This window comes from Seriola dumerili, unplaced genomic scaffold (genome assembly GCF_002260705.1).
Source record: "Seriola dumerili isolate Sdu_G_001 unplaced genomic scaffold, Sdu_1.0 BDQW01000073.1, whole genome shotgun sequence".
NCBI classification, from domain to species: Eukaryota; Metazoa; Chordata; class Actinopteri; order Carangiformes; family Carangidae; genus Seriola; species Seriola dumerili.
The window spans coordinates 2,104,443-2,123,387 of NW_019174328.1; the positions used below are offsets into that span (position 1 = coordinate 2,104,443).

An 18,945-nucleotide genomic window follows, 5' to 3' on the forward strand; every position below is an offset into this window, starting at 1 on the left:
TTGATGAATTGAATTAAATGATTACTCAATTATCAGAATTGTTGTTGTTTAATTTTTTGTCCATGGATGAATCAATTAATTGGAAAGTTGATTAACGACTATCTGCTTTAAATTATAATTTTGCCAATTTTAAAGTGTATTTTATTGAGGCACAGTTATGTACTTATGTAGGAATAGTTAGTTATAAAAAATGGAAAGTTAGATAAAAAGTATTGTTCTGTGTCTATCTAACTATTGCACAAAATTCCCAGCCCTATACAGCACAATACTACTGCTTTACCTTAAATACTTTCCTATACATTGTCCAGCCTGCTTAGACCTGGCTATTGGCCTTTTTAGATATATATTGGTGTTACAGGTCTAACTCTACATTCAAATGGCACACAAAATACAGGCTATAATTTATGTAGATTATTGGCTTTGCAATAAGATGCAACCAAATGAAAGCCTAATGTGAATGAGTGTGAAAGAGCAATTTAAGGGTAGATGTGCCTGTGCCAGTGCCAAGGGCTATACAAGATTTGCATGCTAATCATTCTGATAATAATGTAATGCCCAAAGCACTTTGGGCAAATTGCGAACCATTGGTCATAGAAGGAAGCTTATCTCGCCACAAATATAGGTTAACATTTGAATGATTCTTGGTAATTCACAGACCTGTCAGTAGCCTGGCTCACCTCAATTAGAAATGCTCCACAACAGCTTGTTCTTGACTTGACTTTACTTCACTGCAAAGACTGGCTAAGACTGCTGTAACTCATCAAATTTGTTCCACACCTCTATTCTGGGCTCTAACTGTCACTAAAACCGTAAAGTTTGCACAAAAAAGCCGCTCCGCTAGCTAAAACAGAGCAACGACAACTGTTAAACATTTTCTTACCAAAAACAGCCAATAAGAGCTTTTGTTTGGTCCTCGTGCTGAGGATTTGTATGTACAGTTCTGATTGGATCATCTGCTCAACGCGCCCAGCGCTCAGCCAATCGGCGCTTTCTTACAAGTAACGTCACAGTGTTTACCCGGAAATGAGTGTCAGCAACAACAACTGCCGTCAAAATCTCCAATTTACCGAGATCTGACCGTATTTTATTTAGTAAATGATAAATTACTGTATAATCTGACTGCAAACTTCTGACTCGGAATGTACAGCGGACTTCTGCCCAAAGGTTTAACCGAAGACGACCTTAGTCCAGGTGACGAGGAGGATGAGCCAGAGGATGATGTTGAGGAGAAGAGGACGGAGGATGGGAAGTTCGAGAGCACTGCTGGGGTAAAGCTCAGCTCAGTGGTGGAGGCACATTCGACTCATACTGCCGGTGATGCAGACAATGACTCCCCGACATGCAGTATGCCTGGTATATCCCAGGAAATGTGGCAAGTATGTTGTTGTGGTTTACACTGAGCTACTATAAGCTTAGCATTCAGTCTGTGAAACACAAGCTACCTGTGGTGTACCTGCTGTGTTGTAAGTGAAGACTGACACTTACAGTATTGACATTTGCCATTTCAGTTGAATCCCCAGCCCTGCATGAACTTAAGCTAATAAAATGTGATTAACAAAAGGTTATTAATGCCCTGCTGAAATATGTGTGTGTGTATCATAACATTATATATAGAGAGCGGAGGTAGAATTTGTGTGTTTGTGTGTTTAAGAAATTCCAGGATTTACGAAAGAAGAATGAGGAAATGAAGACAATGAAGATCCCCAGAAGAAGAAAAAGAAGACGACACAAGACAGGTGTCAGTGACAATACAATGATTTTTATGCTACAATTGCTGCCCCTATTACTATGTATATCACCTTATCCAATGGGCAAAAATATTTATGACAAATGAGAGGAAAAAAATACTCACCTTAAACTATATTATAAATATAGACCACCATCTGCACCTGTTACACTTTACTTCTGTTTAGCTGATGGTCATTTGTATGAAACAATCCTAAAAACCTTTAACTATGTCTCTTATTTCATTCTGCAGGAACAGAAAGTGAGGAACCTACAGAGACAAGGTACCAAAATGTTCCTATGTCCTCTCAGGGAAGTATATACAACTGTATGGAAACCAGCTCTGATATCGTGACACCTTGATACCAACACACCAACACACAAATACACCAAACACATCAGATTCTTCAAATCAATCTGGATCACATTGTTGATGTGTCTAACACATCGTAAAAAAAGAAAGAAAGAAAGAAAAGAAAAGATAGTTGATCACAGCAAAATAAAAGTTGATTTTCATACCACATTGACATTAACAGAAACAGAAACCATTGTTTGTCTGATCTGTGGTACACTCTAATAAATGGTTGTTTTATAATGCACAGTATAAACAGCCAAAAAGCATAGATATTTGTTAAATCATCTATATGCCAGAGTAACATCAGAGCTTTGTTTTGTTGAGTGCAAAATGTGACACCAGCAAACTCTTTCACAAAATGTTTCCATGTGGTATGATCTGATTCCAGCATAAAGACAGAAATAGAGTCCAGTTAAAGGATGCATGCTGAGTAGAACTAGTGAATACAGTTTGACTTATCGCAGTGCTGGTCTACATGTGATGAACATTAACACACATTTCCTCTGTCAGCAGAGAGTGTCAGGAGGAGCGGGAGAAGCACTGGGATGAGCTTAAGCAGTATTTTGGTGTAAATGATCGATTTGATCCCCCTGCATGTTCCAAACCCCCTCCGAAGGTAACAAAGACTCCTGCCTTCCAACTTATCTGCTAAGGTTTAATACTGTGTCTGTCGTAGCTGTTAGTAACACCTTCACATCCTTTATGTTTCTGTGCCACCGTAGGCTCTCATTGTTTTATGTGATATGACATATGGATTAGAAGGATCCTTGTGGCAACTCAGCCTGACACTGAGAAGAATAATAAGGATTATGTTTGGCTACATTTAGTGATAAGATTAGGATGAATCTCCTTTCTTGTAGGGTTGAGATTAAAGTGAGATGTAGGTTTTAACTCTGCAAGAAATCTAAAGAGGAGAGTGTCGCGGTACCTGACACAGCCTCTGTAATAGCAGCTAGAACATTTAAATTATTGGTTATATTAATATGGTTATAATAGTTGGTCAGGTGCTACAACTTCTGTGGCATTCATAACTGAGGAAATTAAGACTAAACCCTCTTCCATTCAGATACATTTTCTGCACTGGAATGAACATTTCATGCAAAGGCTTGTAAATTGCCAATGAAGCAAAATATTTGCAAGCTTGATGAACATTATAGCTGACCCAGTGAATGGGAACTGTTCTCATTTCAATTTGAAATCCTTTTAATGATTATTTTGGAGTATTTTGTGCTTAATTTATCTCAGAGCAGCATAAAATTGAGTTTTTGCTGATTTTAGTCTCATTCTGAATAGGGCAACTATGAAAGGATAAAAGAAATGATTAACAAGCTGAATGAAACAGAACTTGTCACATCAACATAATGAGGGGCTCCTTCATCCCTCAAATGCAGTTCCTTGTAATTAATATGTCTTTTTTTATTTCTGCCAAGTCTTTCACACAGTCATTTGTGGGAAAAAGCTGTTATAGCAGTCAGATGTAATTAATTCATCTGCTAACAGCGTTTCTTCAGTGACCTTAAAACACGTTTCCTGATAGAAAGGATGATGGTCTGTGAGTTTGAGTTTTGTTTATGGGATACTATAGGTGATAACTGGGATCACTAGTCAGGCTGTATCGGTGTCAGCTTCAAATTATCAGCAGAATAATAAACTATATTAAGCAAAATCAAGAGCAAGCAACCAGAGTTACAGAGAAAATTGTTTTACTAATTCTGCATTTTTAAGCCTGATGGTCTTGTCCTTGCACTTTTACAGTTGAGTTAAGGTCCTCAAACAATACATCAGAGGAGACACATTAATAATTACAGACTCTTTCCAGTGTATTTTTTTAGTATGATGAAATTTTTGGGGATGAAGAAATCTGGCGCTCGGCTTCCTCAGATAGGCTCATCACAGCAGAACTGCCTTCCCATCAGTAACCGGGGGCTTCTCCACACCCCCTCTGCTTAGGCCTGTAATGGAAATGTGTAATTAAAGAGTCACATTTATGTTTGGTAATCTCCTGTAGCATTTCTAAGATTTCCCCACTAATATCCAATCAAAAAGGTTTTCATTTGTGAAGGGAAATCTACATATTTGTAGTAATGGCAATCATATTAAAAATAAGGCCCTGGGGACTTTTGAAGTTACTCTTTGATTTTTTTTTTCTCTCTACCCCTATTTCAAAAAAAAGAAAAAATCTGAATTTTTTTCCCCTCTTCTGCAGTCCGGCCTAGAAAAGAGCATAGAGAGGGCCGTAGCTGAAGGGGACATTGCAAAGGCAGAGGAGATGAGCGACAGACTCGCCACTCGAGAGGTACGTTGTGCTGATAAGAGATCTTTGGGGTGCTCCCGCTGTGACAAATCAGGCTAATGGATCCATGGCCATTTCTGCTGCAAAGACATAGAGGAACAAAAACACACGCAGACACCCACCATTCAGTCCTGCAGCCTTTTTCCATTGAGTTAATGGAAAGCCCTCCCCTTAGTTTTGAAGTGCTGCAGTGTCTAAAGGACTTTTGGCTCTGCTTTTTAATGAAGGGTACATTGCTTTCAAGCCAACTGTTAAATCATTCTCCAGGTAAGAGTTTCATACCTTTGAAGTGTACATGTCCCTAAATGCAGTGCCTGAAGTTTTGTAACTAACCGCCTTGGCAGTGGTTTGAAACTAATTTAGCATAAAATGTAGCCCACACACACATATAATTGTGGTTAAAAAGACATACAGCTGCGGTGTTACTTCTGCACTGGGGGAATTGCTGTACTTTGAGCATCAAAGTTAAACTTCTTTGTTTCATGATGCATGTTGCTTACAGCGTCCCATAAGCTTTTTCATTTAATAATAGTGGCAACACAAACATGTAACATACTGTGGGCTCAGATTTCATTGTTAGTCGTGGATTGCAAAAGAGTTGCAAAGAAGGTTCAGGAAATATTTTACTCTACTCCGGATTTCAATATTTTCTTTTAATGATATCTTCAATTTTCCTCAACATAGAAACAAGGTAGTTTTTCATAACATCGTGATCCTCCACCAGTTTATTATTGGTATCCACCAATTATTTAAAATAATTTTCCAAGAAATTCATTTTGGCATGAAACACAGCTCTAAATACTATATTACCCCCAAGCCTCGTTCGCCAACACAGGAGTGGATCAGAGTTGTAAATTCAAAACGCTTTGTTGTTGCAGTTGTGAACAAAACACAGCACCATAGTTACTGAATTGAAGCAGTATCTATGAGTGAATTGATTTAAAACAATAGTTCAGGATTTTTGGAAATAATGGCAAAGAGTCAGATGAGAACATTGATACCACTCTCATGTCTGTGCTCTGAATGTGATACTAGTGAAACTATAGCCAGCAGCCAGTTAGCTTAGCGTAGCAACAGGGGGAAACAGTTAGCCTGACTCAGCGTTTGTTTTAGCTGTATAAAGTCCAAAGCGTAAAAACGACAAAATCACATTTTCTCATGGGGTTACATGCCAGACTGTTTCCTGGCGGGGACCAGTAAGTTTCTGGAGTTTCCGCTGGTTGCTTGGCAACTGCTCCCAGCCATGTTTATGAAATTTAAGAGCTGTGATTGGATGTTTCTTACTGAAATTCCCCTTAGGCGTTGTAGTCACTTTTGTTTTTATGTCCACAGATTTGCACCTTTGACCTTTATCAGAGAACCAAATATTTCTGACACTGTTTTTGTCTTTTGTACTGATGATTCAACAGCACAAGGCAACACAATGGCTCCAACTTGGACTGTGACTCACACATAACTATGCCTACGACAAAAAAAAATGGGACTTTTACTTCTGGAACCAGGGTGAAATAACGCCTCATTTTTCAGCTCTGCAGCAGAGAATCAGAATCACAGGAAACACTGATTATATTAATTTTAGACTAGATGCGTCACCCAGAAAGATTTAGCAATAAATGACACCAAAGACTGCAAACAGGAGTGCAGAAGGTGTGTTTGCAGGATATTTTATTCATCAGTTAAAAAAAAAATGTTATGTAATTATATAATATAGATTATATATAATTTTTATATTTTCATCAAACATTTTCTGGAAAACCACACCCTATTGAATGGATAAGTCAGCTCCAAAAATAAGGTTCTGTGTTTAAAAGTGAAAAAAATCAGTTGTACCATTCATTGAATTGGCATTACATGCGTGTCCCTGGTACCTCCACTGTGTAATAGACATTAGTGTGCAGCGTCACAGCCCCTCCATATTCCCACCTTAACTGCTAGCAAAGTGGTCAAATATGGGGGAGTTAAATGAAAGCTCTTGTGAGTGGCACCTGCGCTGTACTTTCATAAAGCCTCTTAGAGCGCTGGTGGATTGGTTTTAGCCTGAGCCGAGGTTCTCGCCTCTCTGGCACCTGCCTCACGTCTTGCCAGAACCGTGATGAGACGTGACAGCAGTCTGGCAGCCACAACTCATTGTTTAGCAGTGATAACTTCATTTCACGCGGGTAGTGAATTGACCATTTTGAAATCCCCGAACCCTGGGTAACGTAAAGTTGTACGCCGTTAACTTTTGAATACAAAGGAAGGCAACGCTGAATATATGGAAAATATGAAGTGGCAGCTAAAAGCCATGAAGTTTGAAGGATTGTGAATCAGAAAGGATTATGATATATCTTAAATGATGCCGTCTGTAAGGCAGATAGCATTAAGACCAACATGTTTGTTTACAGCACTCCTGTTCACTTTTGACAGGAGCACGGTGACAAACATTTAGAGGATCAATAATCCCCGCTGTGGCCAGAATCAATTTCAAGGTTATAATTGAGTGGCTCATTTGGTACGGAATGGCTTAGATGTTTAATTTGTTTACGGTCATAACACCAAGACATGATTGTGGCAGGCTTTTCACTGGAAGAATAGGAACAGGTTGTCTTTGCAAAAAATGCAAAAGCATTCCGACAGCTGTGAAGAACTAAAGAGGCCTGTTTGTCCCTTTAGGCATTGTTTTGTAAGGAAAACGCTGGTATATGTTGGATGACAATGTTTCAGTGTATTTTCATCCTCAATCTAACGGTTTCCCACTTATCTCCTCCAAGCAAAGGCAAATGGAAGGAAGATAGAGTGCCTGCTGTCAGAATCCTCCTTTTTATAAGACGAAAATGTTTGTTTCTGCTGTTTTGAGCTCCCTCAAATCAATTAATGATTTCCATTTGCTCTACTTTCTTCTTTTTAATCTGAACATTAAAACAATTTGGTAAAAACCTGTTTTGAAGGCTCCTTACAAATTCTGAGATATGTGCTCTTTCATCTGTCAAACTTCTGAGACCCGCGGCTGGGATATTGCAGGTTGCGTTTTTTTATTCTCATTACAGTTTTTAAACATTTCCCAAGGCTGTAAGTCTTTGTTTTAGATGAATTCACGAAGACATCCTCCAGTTTTTTTTTGAGTGAAAGTACCAACGCCCCCGAAAATGGCGCAAAGAAATCACACCCCCTTTTAGGTAACAAAATATTATTACACTGCTTAGACAAAGCTACCTAATGTATTCCTTTAAACTGAGCAGATAGGGTTTCTTTTCTCATAAAGATGTCTGTTGATCCTCCTGAGCATGATTTCTTTTCACAAGTCATACAAGACACAAAATAATGTAAAAAGCCTCTCACCTCCTGGTAGTCCTCGTAGTTCAGTGGATGAAACAGTGCAGGTCCTCCGGTTAAGAAGACTGGGCCTCCATCCTTTGATTACTGCACATTATTTTACACTGCTGCAAGTTGCATGTGGGGTGATTAATTCTGTAATTAGCATAACATCTATTGACTATTGACACACACTGTTTAAATGGCTCAAAGCCTGTCAGGAACCTTGATAGCATCCAGCAGCTCATATTTGACAGATTGATTTTGCCGCCGTTCCTGGTAAATGAGCCAGTGCAAAAGCTGATGACTGTTCAATGCTACAAAGCATGGTGAAGGCTTCCTGTGTCGTCTAAAGTGTAGTGTGACCTACAAGGAAATTTGTAATGTGTTGCTTTGGTTTTATTCTGTCCTGTAAACAATACATACAGACAGAAGTACGTCTCTCATGTTTCCTTTTTAATTAAAAAAACTTCTGTAGCCTATGTACCAAATTTCAAGTGACATTAATCCAACAGAACCAAGCCCACAAATTAGACAGATTTTTGACATGACAAGTATTATACCCATGTTGGTCTCCAGTAAACACATGTAAATACTCCGATGTCTGGACATTTAGGCATTTACCGTACACACTCTTACTGCAACATACTTAGCCATATAAGCAACGATTTAACAATTTGATTATTTAGAATTATCTGTACTTAAATTGGTTCATACATTGTAATGAAAAAAACGTCATCTTTAACAGACATAAGACAATTTGTTGAACTGTATAATTACCAGGAAATTGGGATCAAGTAAACCACCTAAGCCAGAGACTAAGATGTGTCCTTTTTCTTTGACTTCATTATAGCCAACATTCACAAATCTGGTTTGAGTAAGGTTATTGTATGAGGCAAATGAAATAATTAAAGTCTTAGCCAATTGTAGGGAAATTAACTCTGAACTCACAAAGACACATTTTGTATTAACAAAGCCAAAATGTCAGCATACAAGCTCAACAACAAGCTCATAATCAACTGCAGATTGTATCTGATTCACGTGTACTAGGAAAAGTAAGGGTCCTAAGATTGATCCCCACGGAACTCCACATGTGACAGCTCCTGGATTTGATATGGTGCCATTAATGTCTACATACTGAATAAATTTACTTAGGTATGACTTAAACAAACCAACTACTAGGTTATCACATCCTATAAATTCACTGCATCAGATAAAAGGGTTTACTGTATCAAACGTCTTTTGAAGGTCGATTGCAACCAAATAATTTCATGACACTGGATTGGTATTGCTAATAAAATGTACTACTGAATGTCGTAATCCTTTGCATTGGCATTTTGAGAGAGAACTTTTATTAGTGTCTTCATTCAGTATCGTTCCATAACTCAGAATGATAAAAATCAACTCAGCAAGACAAAAACTGCTTTGTGTACTTTAACCTCAACTACTGTACAGTGCTTTCTTTGTCACACTAATCCACCCTCTCGTATTTCATTCAACATCAGCCTTACAATAAATAATTACTCCATTGCTCTTTTTTCTCCTTATAAAACAGAGCCACTGAGGTCTTTTGAAATAGTCAGAAGCTGTACTTTATATACAGTAAGTGGGTATATTTCACCACAAAAGACTGTCACACCATATTAGAGCTTACAGTTCCCTTATAGCACTCATCAAAGCTATTAGAATGGCATTACCACTTCAAAACAGAAACCCTCTGTAGTCTGTCACAATAGCGGGTGTCAAGTCCATTTCATGACTTCCAGGAGCTAAAGAATATGAAACATAAAAAGTAGTTGTATGGCTGCTGGTCTCTCCTGAACTACCCAGAAATGGAACCACACACAAAGAAGCATATATGTAGTAGAAAGTGATTTTTCTCTTCAGTCTGCACAGAGCAAAAGAGCTGGGCACCATGGAGGATCAGTGTATTTCAGATCTGGTGTTATATCAGTGTCTTATCTAGTTAAAGTTGTTTGCCAGAATGTGAACACTACAAAGTGTCAACTATGCACATCACAGGAGACTCAAGTTAAATGAAGTCAGTTATTCGGATTATAAATTCTTTAGTCTTTAATTCTTCAAGTTAAGACAAAATGTTTAAAAAATAGTTTACTGCAATAAGGTTTAAATGTTGTTGTATTCACAGAACTGCTGGTTCAGGCTGTAATCCAGTTCAGGTCTCTTTTCACTGATTACACTGACCTTTCCAGCCCAGGAGTTTTCCAGTTACTATGTATGAAACTGTTTACTTCCTCTTCGGACCCCATGATTTTCTTGCCATCCCATAATGCCTTGTAGATTTGAGTTTGCATACAGCATGCAAACAAGAATGAAAGCGATAAAATCAGTGTGACACTACAGCTACAGTTCAACAAAAACAAACATCGTCATCAAATCTCTAGAAGATCCGAAGCCTATTCTAAACCATCTATTACATTTACATGCAACAAAACAAAACCAGATTATTTCAGTAACTCAATTAAGGACACTAATCTCTTTGTATTTAAGTGTGGTGATGAGTCATGAGAATAGTATGAATACAACAGTTCTTGGACTTCTGTCCAAAGTGAAGTCCTACAAAAACACCACTTGGCAGCAATTACATACTCCTCATGGTGAAGTTGTCATCATAACATGTTTTTTGAATCAACACATATTGTATAAATGTCATGAGCACGTACTCCAGGGAAACCTGCTTAGGAAGTCCTGACACAGCTTTTATTTTTCACTATCTTGAAAAAGAAGTCATCCCTAACCCTTACTCACTTTGAATGATTTCTCACCTCTTACTCATTTGTTTCTGCTATTTTTCATTCAAAGAAATAGAGAATAGTGCTTCCTATTGCTGGTCTTAAAGTGCCTGTGTTGTGTTTGATTGGCAACTGGTTTCCTGATACCCTAATCCAGCCTCATTTTGACCTGTGGCTTCCTGAACTCTGGATGGCCTTTGGGTGGCGGATCTCTACTCAGAGTATGATGATCATGATTCTAAATTGTTTAAAAAGTGGTCCCTTCCAGTAGTTATACCACTTAACATGCAATAATTAACCACATGAATATGCATTAACTGGAGCCATTTATGGTTTAGCATTTGAACATACGGATGGTTATAATATCCCTCATTATGTCCCAGCTCGTATTTCAATAGAAGCAGCAGCTGAAAGGAAAAGCCCCACTGTCCTTGAAATCTACCCTTTGGAAAGCCTCGCTTAAATGCTGTGAAACAAAGGTGGTGCGGCATTTTGTCGGAGGAGACATGGTGGCTTAGTTGAAACAAAGAGCTGAACTAAGAGTGTTTCATGATATTTATGTTATTTAACACCTTTTTCTTCTCGCCACCTTCCTCCCCGCCATGCCTCGTGTTTGTAATCAAAAAATTCATGAGCAGCGCTTTTGTGAAAGTGAGCTTTATCAGATTCTGACTTTCCCCGCCCCACATCAGAGGAGGAGGCTGACTCCCTCTCCCCTGCGAGCCCCCCCAGGCCACCTCGCAGAGAGTTTAGGGAAACTCTCCTCTTTGTTCATTTTTCCTTCAGCGTAAGCAATTTATCACTGAATGAACTTTTATTGTATCTCTGGATGACTCACATTAAATTTTCGCCCATTAATTTTGAAATGGATTTTGAAATGGGTACTAAGCTTTTATCAAATGCCTGGGAATCTCATTTGGATTATTGTATTTCATTAATTACTTGATAGACAAAGCATACTTTTCAATGTAGATTTGTGTGCTGTTTAATTAATTAGTATGTTTTCTCTTTTAATTAAAGCCATTTTTTTTAAATTAAAGCCCACAGCAAAACACATATATAATTTGTTTGTAATTAGGCCTTAATTGGTGGTAGTGGAAGCTTAGCACCCTCGGTTTCTTTTTTCATGATTGCCATTTTATTGCCAGTCACTCATTAATTAAACTGTTTTTTCTAATTAGCTTATAAAACTGTTGATGGCATATTATTGTAAGTGTGAGTTCAAAGCTTGCTAATAAGCCTACCCTACTCAGAAGAGGCGAGATAATGGAATGTGCACAAAGCAGGCGAACTTTCAGAGATTTTTTTTTGTCTACTCCCTAAAGATGACATGTCATGTGTATCTAGCATCAGATTACTAGAAGAGAGAATGGAGACATGGCTGCTCTACTGCGCCTTCCCCGGAGTGACTTTCTTTTAGCCTGCCATGTAATTCTGTTTGTCAAAGTGCAGGCAAGATTACAACAAGCTCTTATGAGGCTGCCCCATGAAAGACTGATAAACTTTGGTTACAACAGTGTGGGAATATACCACTATACCAAGCGCTGTAATGGGATTATGATGATGTATTGCTATATATATATTGCTATTGCTGAATTTAGTACCGAAGCAGTAGTTGTTTAAGTAATTGAGATTACCATCAAACTCCCAGTCAACTTTAATGCTTCTGGGACGATCGATGGGTGAATGAAAGTATAATGTACAAAAGTACAACTTTCAGGTATGTGCACTTTACTTTTACACTACAGTTTCAATATTGTATCATTGAAATACTACACTTAACTACATGTATTAAACAGCTATAGTTACTAGTACCTTCACAGATTAAAGTTTTACACCTAAACGTGATGATGAGTTTACAGAATGTGATTAAACCACTCCACACTATATCAAATTTGCTGAAATAGGTAACTAATTAATCGATTAGTAGATTAACAGAAAATCAGTCAGCAATTATTTCGATAACTGATTAATCATTTAATCCCTGTTTATTACAAAAATGCCAAACGCTTCATTGTTCCAGCTTCTTAAACGTGAGCCTCTGCTTTTCACTGTGTTAAGTTTCAGTGAAGTGAATAATGTTTGCGCCTGGACTGTCGGTGTGACAAAACAGGTGATTTAAAGACGTTGGCCCTTGTAACAAGCATTTCTTCCTATTTGTTGATGTTTTACAGACCAAACAACGAATCGAACAGATTAATTAATTATTAATCAAAACGAATCATTTGTTGCAACCCTCCACCTGTTCCTCCACCTCAACCAGCTACAACAATGAAATGCTGCTAACATTGCATCAGTCAGAATGATCTAATCATACACTATCTAATAGTTTAACACTCTTTTTACACTTGATACTTTTAATACTTACATAATTTTGCTCATGAACCCTTTCAATGTAGAACTTGTCATGGGTTGTGTCTGAAATCCCTCATTCACCCCCCCACCACCACCACCCCCCACCCCACCCCCCACCATCTATGTAGTTCTATATCGTGAGCTCAGTGGTAAAATGAAGAAACACTTTCTGACACAGAGTCATTTTCTCAGCACAAGCACAATGCATGACGGTATATATTGCTTGGTTAGGGACCATCGTTTGAACGCTACTTTCACGATGCATTCTGGGATATATGGTCCACTTTATAAGGTATAATAATTCTCACTATACATTCAGACTATATAGGGAGTAGTGAGTGATATTGGACACAGCATTGGCAGTAATTCTGAGAGTTGATTACTTGTTGTTTATTAAGCAAAAATGGCAAAAACATTTACTGGCTCCTGCTTCTCTTTTCTTTGTGTTATTTTCTGTGACTGAACTGAACATCTTTGCATTTTGAACTGTTGGTTGGACAAAATAAGATTATGGCAAAAATAATAATAATAATTTTAAAACCTTCCCATGGACTCTTAGAGGTTGTTGGACTTAACAGGTAATCAGGGAAATGAACAGTATATTATTCACTGTAGCTAATAGTCTATAGCTAATAGTTAGCTCTTCCTAACTCTTGAGGTGTGTATGCATGTGGTGATGTCTCTGTCACCTTTATTGTCTTTTGTGAGACATGAAGCTTTGATTGCTTTATATTCTTTGTGTTTCCTCCAGTCTATTACTTTACTTTAGAGATTTCCAAACTAACTGAATGAAACGTTGTACTTCTTTCCTTCTTAATGCGATACGGGTGGTATTGATTGACCTCTTGATCTCTTGACCTTCCCTGTGTTGCTGAAACCCATTTTTCTTCCCCCTCCGCCTCAGTTCTAAGAAATTATGCTGAAATAACACACGAGCTGCCTAATCTGATATTCATTCCTTTCTTATATAGCCCTGCTTTTCCAAAGTTGACTAAGGCCACATTATTTAGGCATTAAGGTAGTGTGATAAGGGAATTAGGCTGGTCATTAATCGTTTACACGTCAAATGCAGCAGAGCAGCTTGGGGAGGTGATTTAGCGAGGCAAAGCCATATAGCCCTTGTTAATCCACCTCTCACAGGTTTTAATTGGAAGAGGCTTCCTGGATAGGAAATTTATGAATGGGTTTAAGGCCATTTCTTCCCTTAAAGCCATCATTTATTTCATATTGTTAATAGGAGCTTTAACACTTTATCCACATGGAGACGCATTTTTCTCATCTTTCATTCAGCTATTGTCTTTTTCCACTCGCTGTTTAATTGCCACAGTGTTTCTGTGAACCCTGGGCTGCTTAGAAAGACTTCCTAATGCTTCTTTCATTTATCAAACACCTCACAACTGATGCAAGAGAACAGACACACAAATGAAAACAGTGTGTGAAACTGTTGAGATAGACTTGGTTTGTCTTCTTACACAGCAGCAATGCTCATTTTTTCTATTTCTTTTTTTTTTTTTCCTTTTTTTTTTTTTTTACTTGTATTGAGGCCCCATGTTTGGGTCTCCACTTGAATCTCCATGACGACCCAAACACGAATGAACAGAAAACGGTACTATTTACTTAACCCTCCTAGTGGCCTTAAGCTGCTGCTGCTGCAGTGCCAACATTGTGCACGATGAATTTTTTTTGCCTTCAAATCTTCCAAAGGTCAGAGTATTAATCCTCTGAATAAACCTTGTTTTTAACAGGGCTGTGCACAGGCCACACAAGAGAGAGGCACGGAAACACGCCTGTGATGGACACTTAATTGTACATTAATATGTGGTGGAGTGGGAAGAATTGCCTTTTAGGAGCCACATAAACAAAGAATGCAGGAGGTTTCCTGTCTCCTGCCTTTATTCCAGCTTTGTAGTTTCATTCTTATTTTTCACCAGCCTCTGATGTGAAAGGATTTGGCACTAAGATGCACGCAAGGGGAGGGGGAAAAAAATCCTGAAAAGTGGATCAAAAAAGTAAATGAAAAATAATGTCATATTACTGAAAATATGAGAGGCTAATTTGTGCCGACTTTTTGCTAATTTTGTTCTCGCCACAGAAAGAGGAGCCGTCACCTGCTCGGCGCCACAGCGCTGACAGTGCCAGTGATCCATGAAATAAGCTGCCGCTGGCTTTGTTCAGATAAGAATGAACAAATCTGCACAATGTACTGCTCTCGGAATCTCATTTTCATACTTGCATGCAGGCTAAAAGAAATAAGCTGTTTGCAGGCTTGATTAATCAGACATTTGAGGGTTTTTTTTGTCTCTTTGATCTGTTCTGTCTCCTAGGTAACTTGGTTGACATTAATGTTGAGCCCCAGTAAAGACCATCAGGGATTGTAGACTAAACTGATAAAAAAAAAAAAAAAAAAGAAAGAAAGAAAAAAAATTAAAGACCTTTAATGTTTTAAATATAGTAAAGGCTATGTTGTGAATTTAAAAGAAGGGGAAATGAGGGGCATGGAAGTGGGTTTTAATTTTGCTCGTGGAATGTTTGGGAAGGCGTGTTTTCAAGACCTTTTGCATTTCAAATGCAACCCCACAGGAGAGCAGGTTAATGTGGGTAATCCTCGTGTAGGAAAAAAAGAAAAATCTCTGGCTGTAAATCTCCAAATGAAACCATTTAGCATCATGCAGTTTCATTTGATTTGCTCCCAGAATGAGCCAATGTGTTTTTTGTTTTTTTTTTTTTTCCAGCAAACACAGAGAGCAGGAGCTGTTCTCGGATTTGTCAACAATTGAATAAACGTCTGGTTTATAATCTCAGCATGCATCGCAGCCACTCAAAAGTGTTTAGCACCTACACCACTCCAACAAGGAGCAGCGAACACGCCGGTGTGGTTTTATCTGCTCGCAAATCTTGCTGCAAATGTAAGAGCAATCACCTGTTCTAACTCTCTTTAAGAGGAGAAAACATGATTTGAGGAATTTAAAACCTATAAAATGGCAAAGAACTGGAGAACTGTCATAGTATGCACGCTCCAGGTTATGCAGACGCTTTCACAAATCTTCCAGTGACTGTATAGATGAATGCCTTGAGGGCCCTGCCGGAGCCCAGTACTTGCAGCCAGCCGAAGCCCTTATCTTAAATCCAAGCAAAGTACCATTAATCTTTTTGAAAGACCTTTATGGCTTTTAATGTATCCCAAATTAGAACATTTTACACCCTTGGTTCCTGAAATATGGTGATAAAAAGCCTTTAGAGTTTAATTTTTCCTGCCTGCTCGCTCTGACCTGCTTAATCCCAGCATGCATTAGGAGATATTTTAGTTTCAGTCTTTCTAATAAAGTTTATCCCACTTAATTATAATTGAAACATTTTTTTTCCAGCAGGTCTTTTTTTTTTTTTTCAAGTGGCGCAGTGGTGGCACATTTCTTCATTACCTTAAGACTTCCTTTCCCCCCTGATTGTACTCTGAATATTACAGAGAATTACCCAAAGGTTTGGTGAAATTGTTCCAAGTTGTTTATCAAAGTTTGCCTTTGCTTGAATAATAAACCTATCTCAGGAGTGACAGAGGAGGCAGGATTTTTCCCTTTGTTTCCCGTGCCTCTGTGTGACTGGGGTTATTGGGATTATTCTGCTTCACAATACACACATGTCTTCCCTGGGATTTGAATGTTTGCCTCTTGCAGTCACGGTCATTCTCTTCACTTCTGATTTCAGGGACTGCCTGCAGAACTCCAAACACTTTTTACACTGGTGATGAGCGGAAAAAACGCCACTGCAACGTCTCTGAGACGAAAACCAAAAATACTGAACAATGTGTCTCGACGTTTATTTATTCAGTTGTTTCATTTGCACATTAAACAAGAAAAAAGGCGTCATCAAAAATAAAACAATGTGTGGGAGAGATAATGTGCCAGGATCTTAAAAACATCAGAATGATTTTAATACAACAACACTACAGCCCCAGATATATACTCACACATATTCACCACTAACATTATTGAGCACCGCCATGTATGTAGCTACTGTGTCTCCTTACCATTATTTTCCATGAGCTGATATAGTAGAGATATTTCCAGTATGTTGGTTGTATGGTTGGATTTTTAAAGATAAACACAAAAAGCACTGGAGCGAACTCAGCGTCTACTAGAGCTGCAACTAATGATTGTCTTCATCATCCATTTATCTGTCAATTATTTTCTTGATTAATTATTTGCTCGATAAAATGTGAGAAAATAGTGAAACATGCCCGAGGTGACACTAACAAACCCCAAACATCAATCACAGACGACAAGAAAAACGGCAAATATTCACATTTAAGAAAATGGAATCAGTAAATTTTTGCACTTTTCATACGTAACAACTAATTTTAACGATAAATTGATTATCAATTGACTCGTTGTTTCAGCTTTTATGTATGTTTCAGAAACAAGGAAATTTATGAATAATAAAAAATCATAGTGAACATGTAATAAAACCACCAGCTGTCTTAAGGAGAAGAATTATCATAGCAAAGGTATTATTGGAGTTATATGTTCATATGTGTGTTACACGTTATGTAAAATCTCCTGATGTTGCTCTTCAAACATTTGTTCTATATGTTTAATTTATATTTTCGGGGTTTTTTTTGTGCTGCTGCTTCATCCTGTTGCATCATGTTGAATTTACTGATATTGGTATATATGACGTTTGATTCTCTGCTGTAGGAAACTGTAGTTCATTTCTGCCACATACTGTATGTTCTACCTGATCACCAGCTCTAATGTCACGTAAAAATGCCCGAATAGAAGCACAGCATTCATGTGTTGTTCGGCTCAATGACGGTTTTGCTGTGATGTGGAGGAGGCAGCACAGGCAGCAGAGACCCTGACGAGAAGCCACCCTGACACATCAGTCGGGGAGCTCGTGCCTGTGCTTGCAACAGACTGATTTCCATTCTCTAATGGGCCTCTCCTCTGTCTGCCTCTAAATAGGTGGCTGTGAAAATCGCTCAAGCCGCTGATTGCCGTGACTTTGTGCAACGCAAACAGGAAGAGGAAGCTTTGAGGGCAGAACAGAAAAGGAAGAAGCAAATAGTCTGGGGGTACGACGTCTCTCTCATGTCCTCGTGTTTATGTTTGCCATCATATCTGCCACTCTGGGTTCAAGTAGAGTGAAGATGCTGAAGCCTGCATTAGCTGCTCTTTGGTTACTCGCTCACAGATTCATTCAATGTTTCTTTTTTTTTTTTTCTGTGTTGCAGGTTTGAAGCGAAAAAACGATGGGAAACCAAAAGCAACATGGGCTTCATGTGACAAACATGGAAGAAAAAGGGGAAAGACTGCAAGCTTTTTTTTTTTTTTTTTTAATAAGTTAATTTGATAAAAGTGATGTTTCTTGTTTGCTTTTTTTTATAGCAGACTGATCCTGTTTCTTTTTATTCTCTTTGTATATTTTGAAGACTTCACACCAGCAGAGTGTGAGGGGGGAAAAGTCACACAGTTGGCTGAGGAAAAACCAATCCAGAGAGTACAAGAGAGAGAGAAAAAAATTATGGAGCATTCAAATTAATTCCTAAGGCGCCCATTGGTGTCTGCATTGTGTTATTTTTCATTACATTTCAGTGATTTGAGCGTTCTGGCCTTTTTTCCCCCCTTCAAATTAAATCTGGTGTACATTACTGGATGATGCGTTTATTTATTGCTGTAAAGTGGGTTAATCATGAAGGCGCTCCTTTCTTCTTCTGAGGAAGAGAAAGGGAAGATTAGGGCCCTAATGCAATGTACAGGATAATGTGCGATAGGATTTAGGAGTAGAAAATGAAATTTGGCTGCTGTAAACTGTTGTGAGCAGTCGTAAACTGGAAGTTGAGTGAACAGTTTGAGGGGAGGGTGAAGGGGGAGTTGGGGGGGGTGAGAGACATGAAACAGAGGCTTTATGTTGGCGCTCACCCATGCTGGGAGACATGCTATTGTTTCTCTGCCCGAACAAGAGGCACGCGCTGTTTCTCCGAAGCCTCCACTCGCCGCTCATTGTGTGATGAGCTTCTCTTCAGCATCTGTAAACTCGTATAAAAAACCGTCGATTCCTCGCGCCGTCACTTTGATCTCCTTTGATCTGCAGCGTTTGCCTCCGCCGCTACTCAACACTTCTGCAATGCTCGTTCAGATTCCAGGAAGTGTTAATTGCAAACAGCATGCAAAAAAAAA

General features: G+C 38.5%; 1 protein-coding gene across 2 annotated transcripts; it reads left to right on the forward strand.

Moving 5' to 3' along the window:
- The first annotated feature begins 1,024 nt into the window (after positions 1–1,024).
- On the forward strand, positions 1,025–18,591 carry fam204a (family with sequence similarity 204 member A). 2 transcript variants are annotated; one of them, XM_022743864.1, is made up of 7 exons: positions 1,025–1,376; positions 1,652–1,736; positions 1,979–2,009; positions 2,591–2,696; positions 4,287–4,376; positions 17,731–17,840; positions 18,000–18,591. In XM_022743864.1, exons 1-7 carry the CDS (start codon positions 1,140–1,142, stop codon positions 18,049–18,051), a joined length of 711 nt encoding a protein of 236 aa, XP_022599585.1. In that variant the 5' UTR covers positions 1,025–1,139; the 3' UTR covers positions 18,052–18,591. The 2 variants fall into 2 exon arrangements, with proteins under 2 accessions (XP_022599585.1, XP_022599586.1); XM_022743865.1 differs by having other exon boundaries at positions 2,594–2,696.
- Positions 18,592–18,945: the final 354 nt, after the last annotated feature.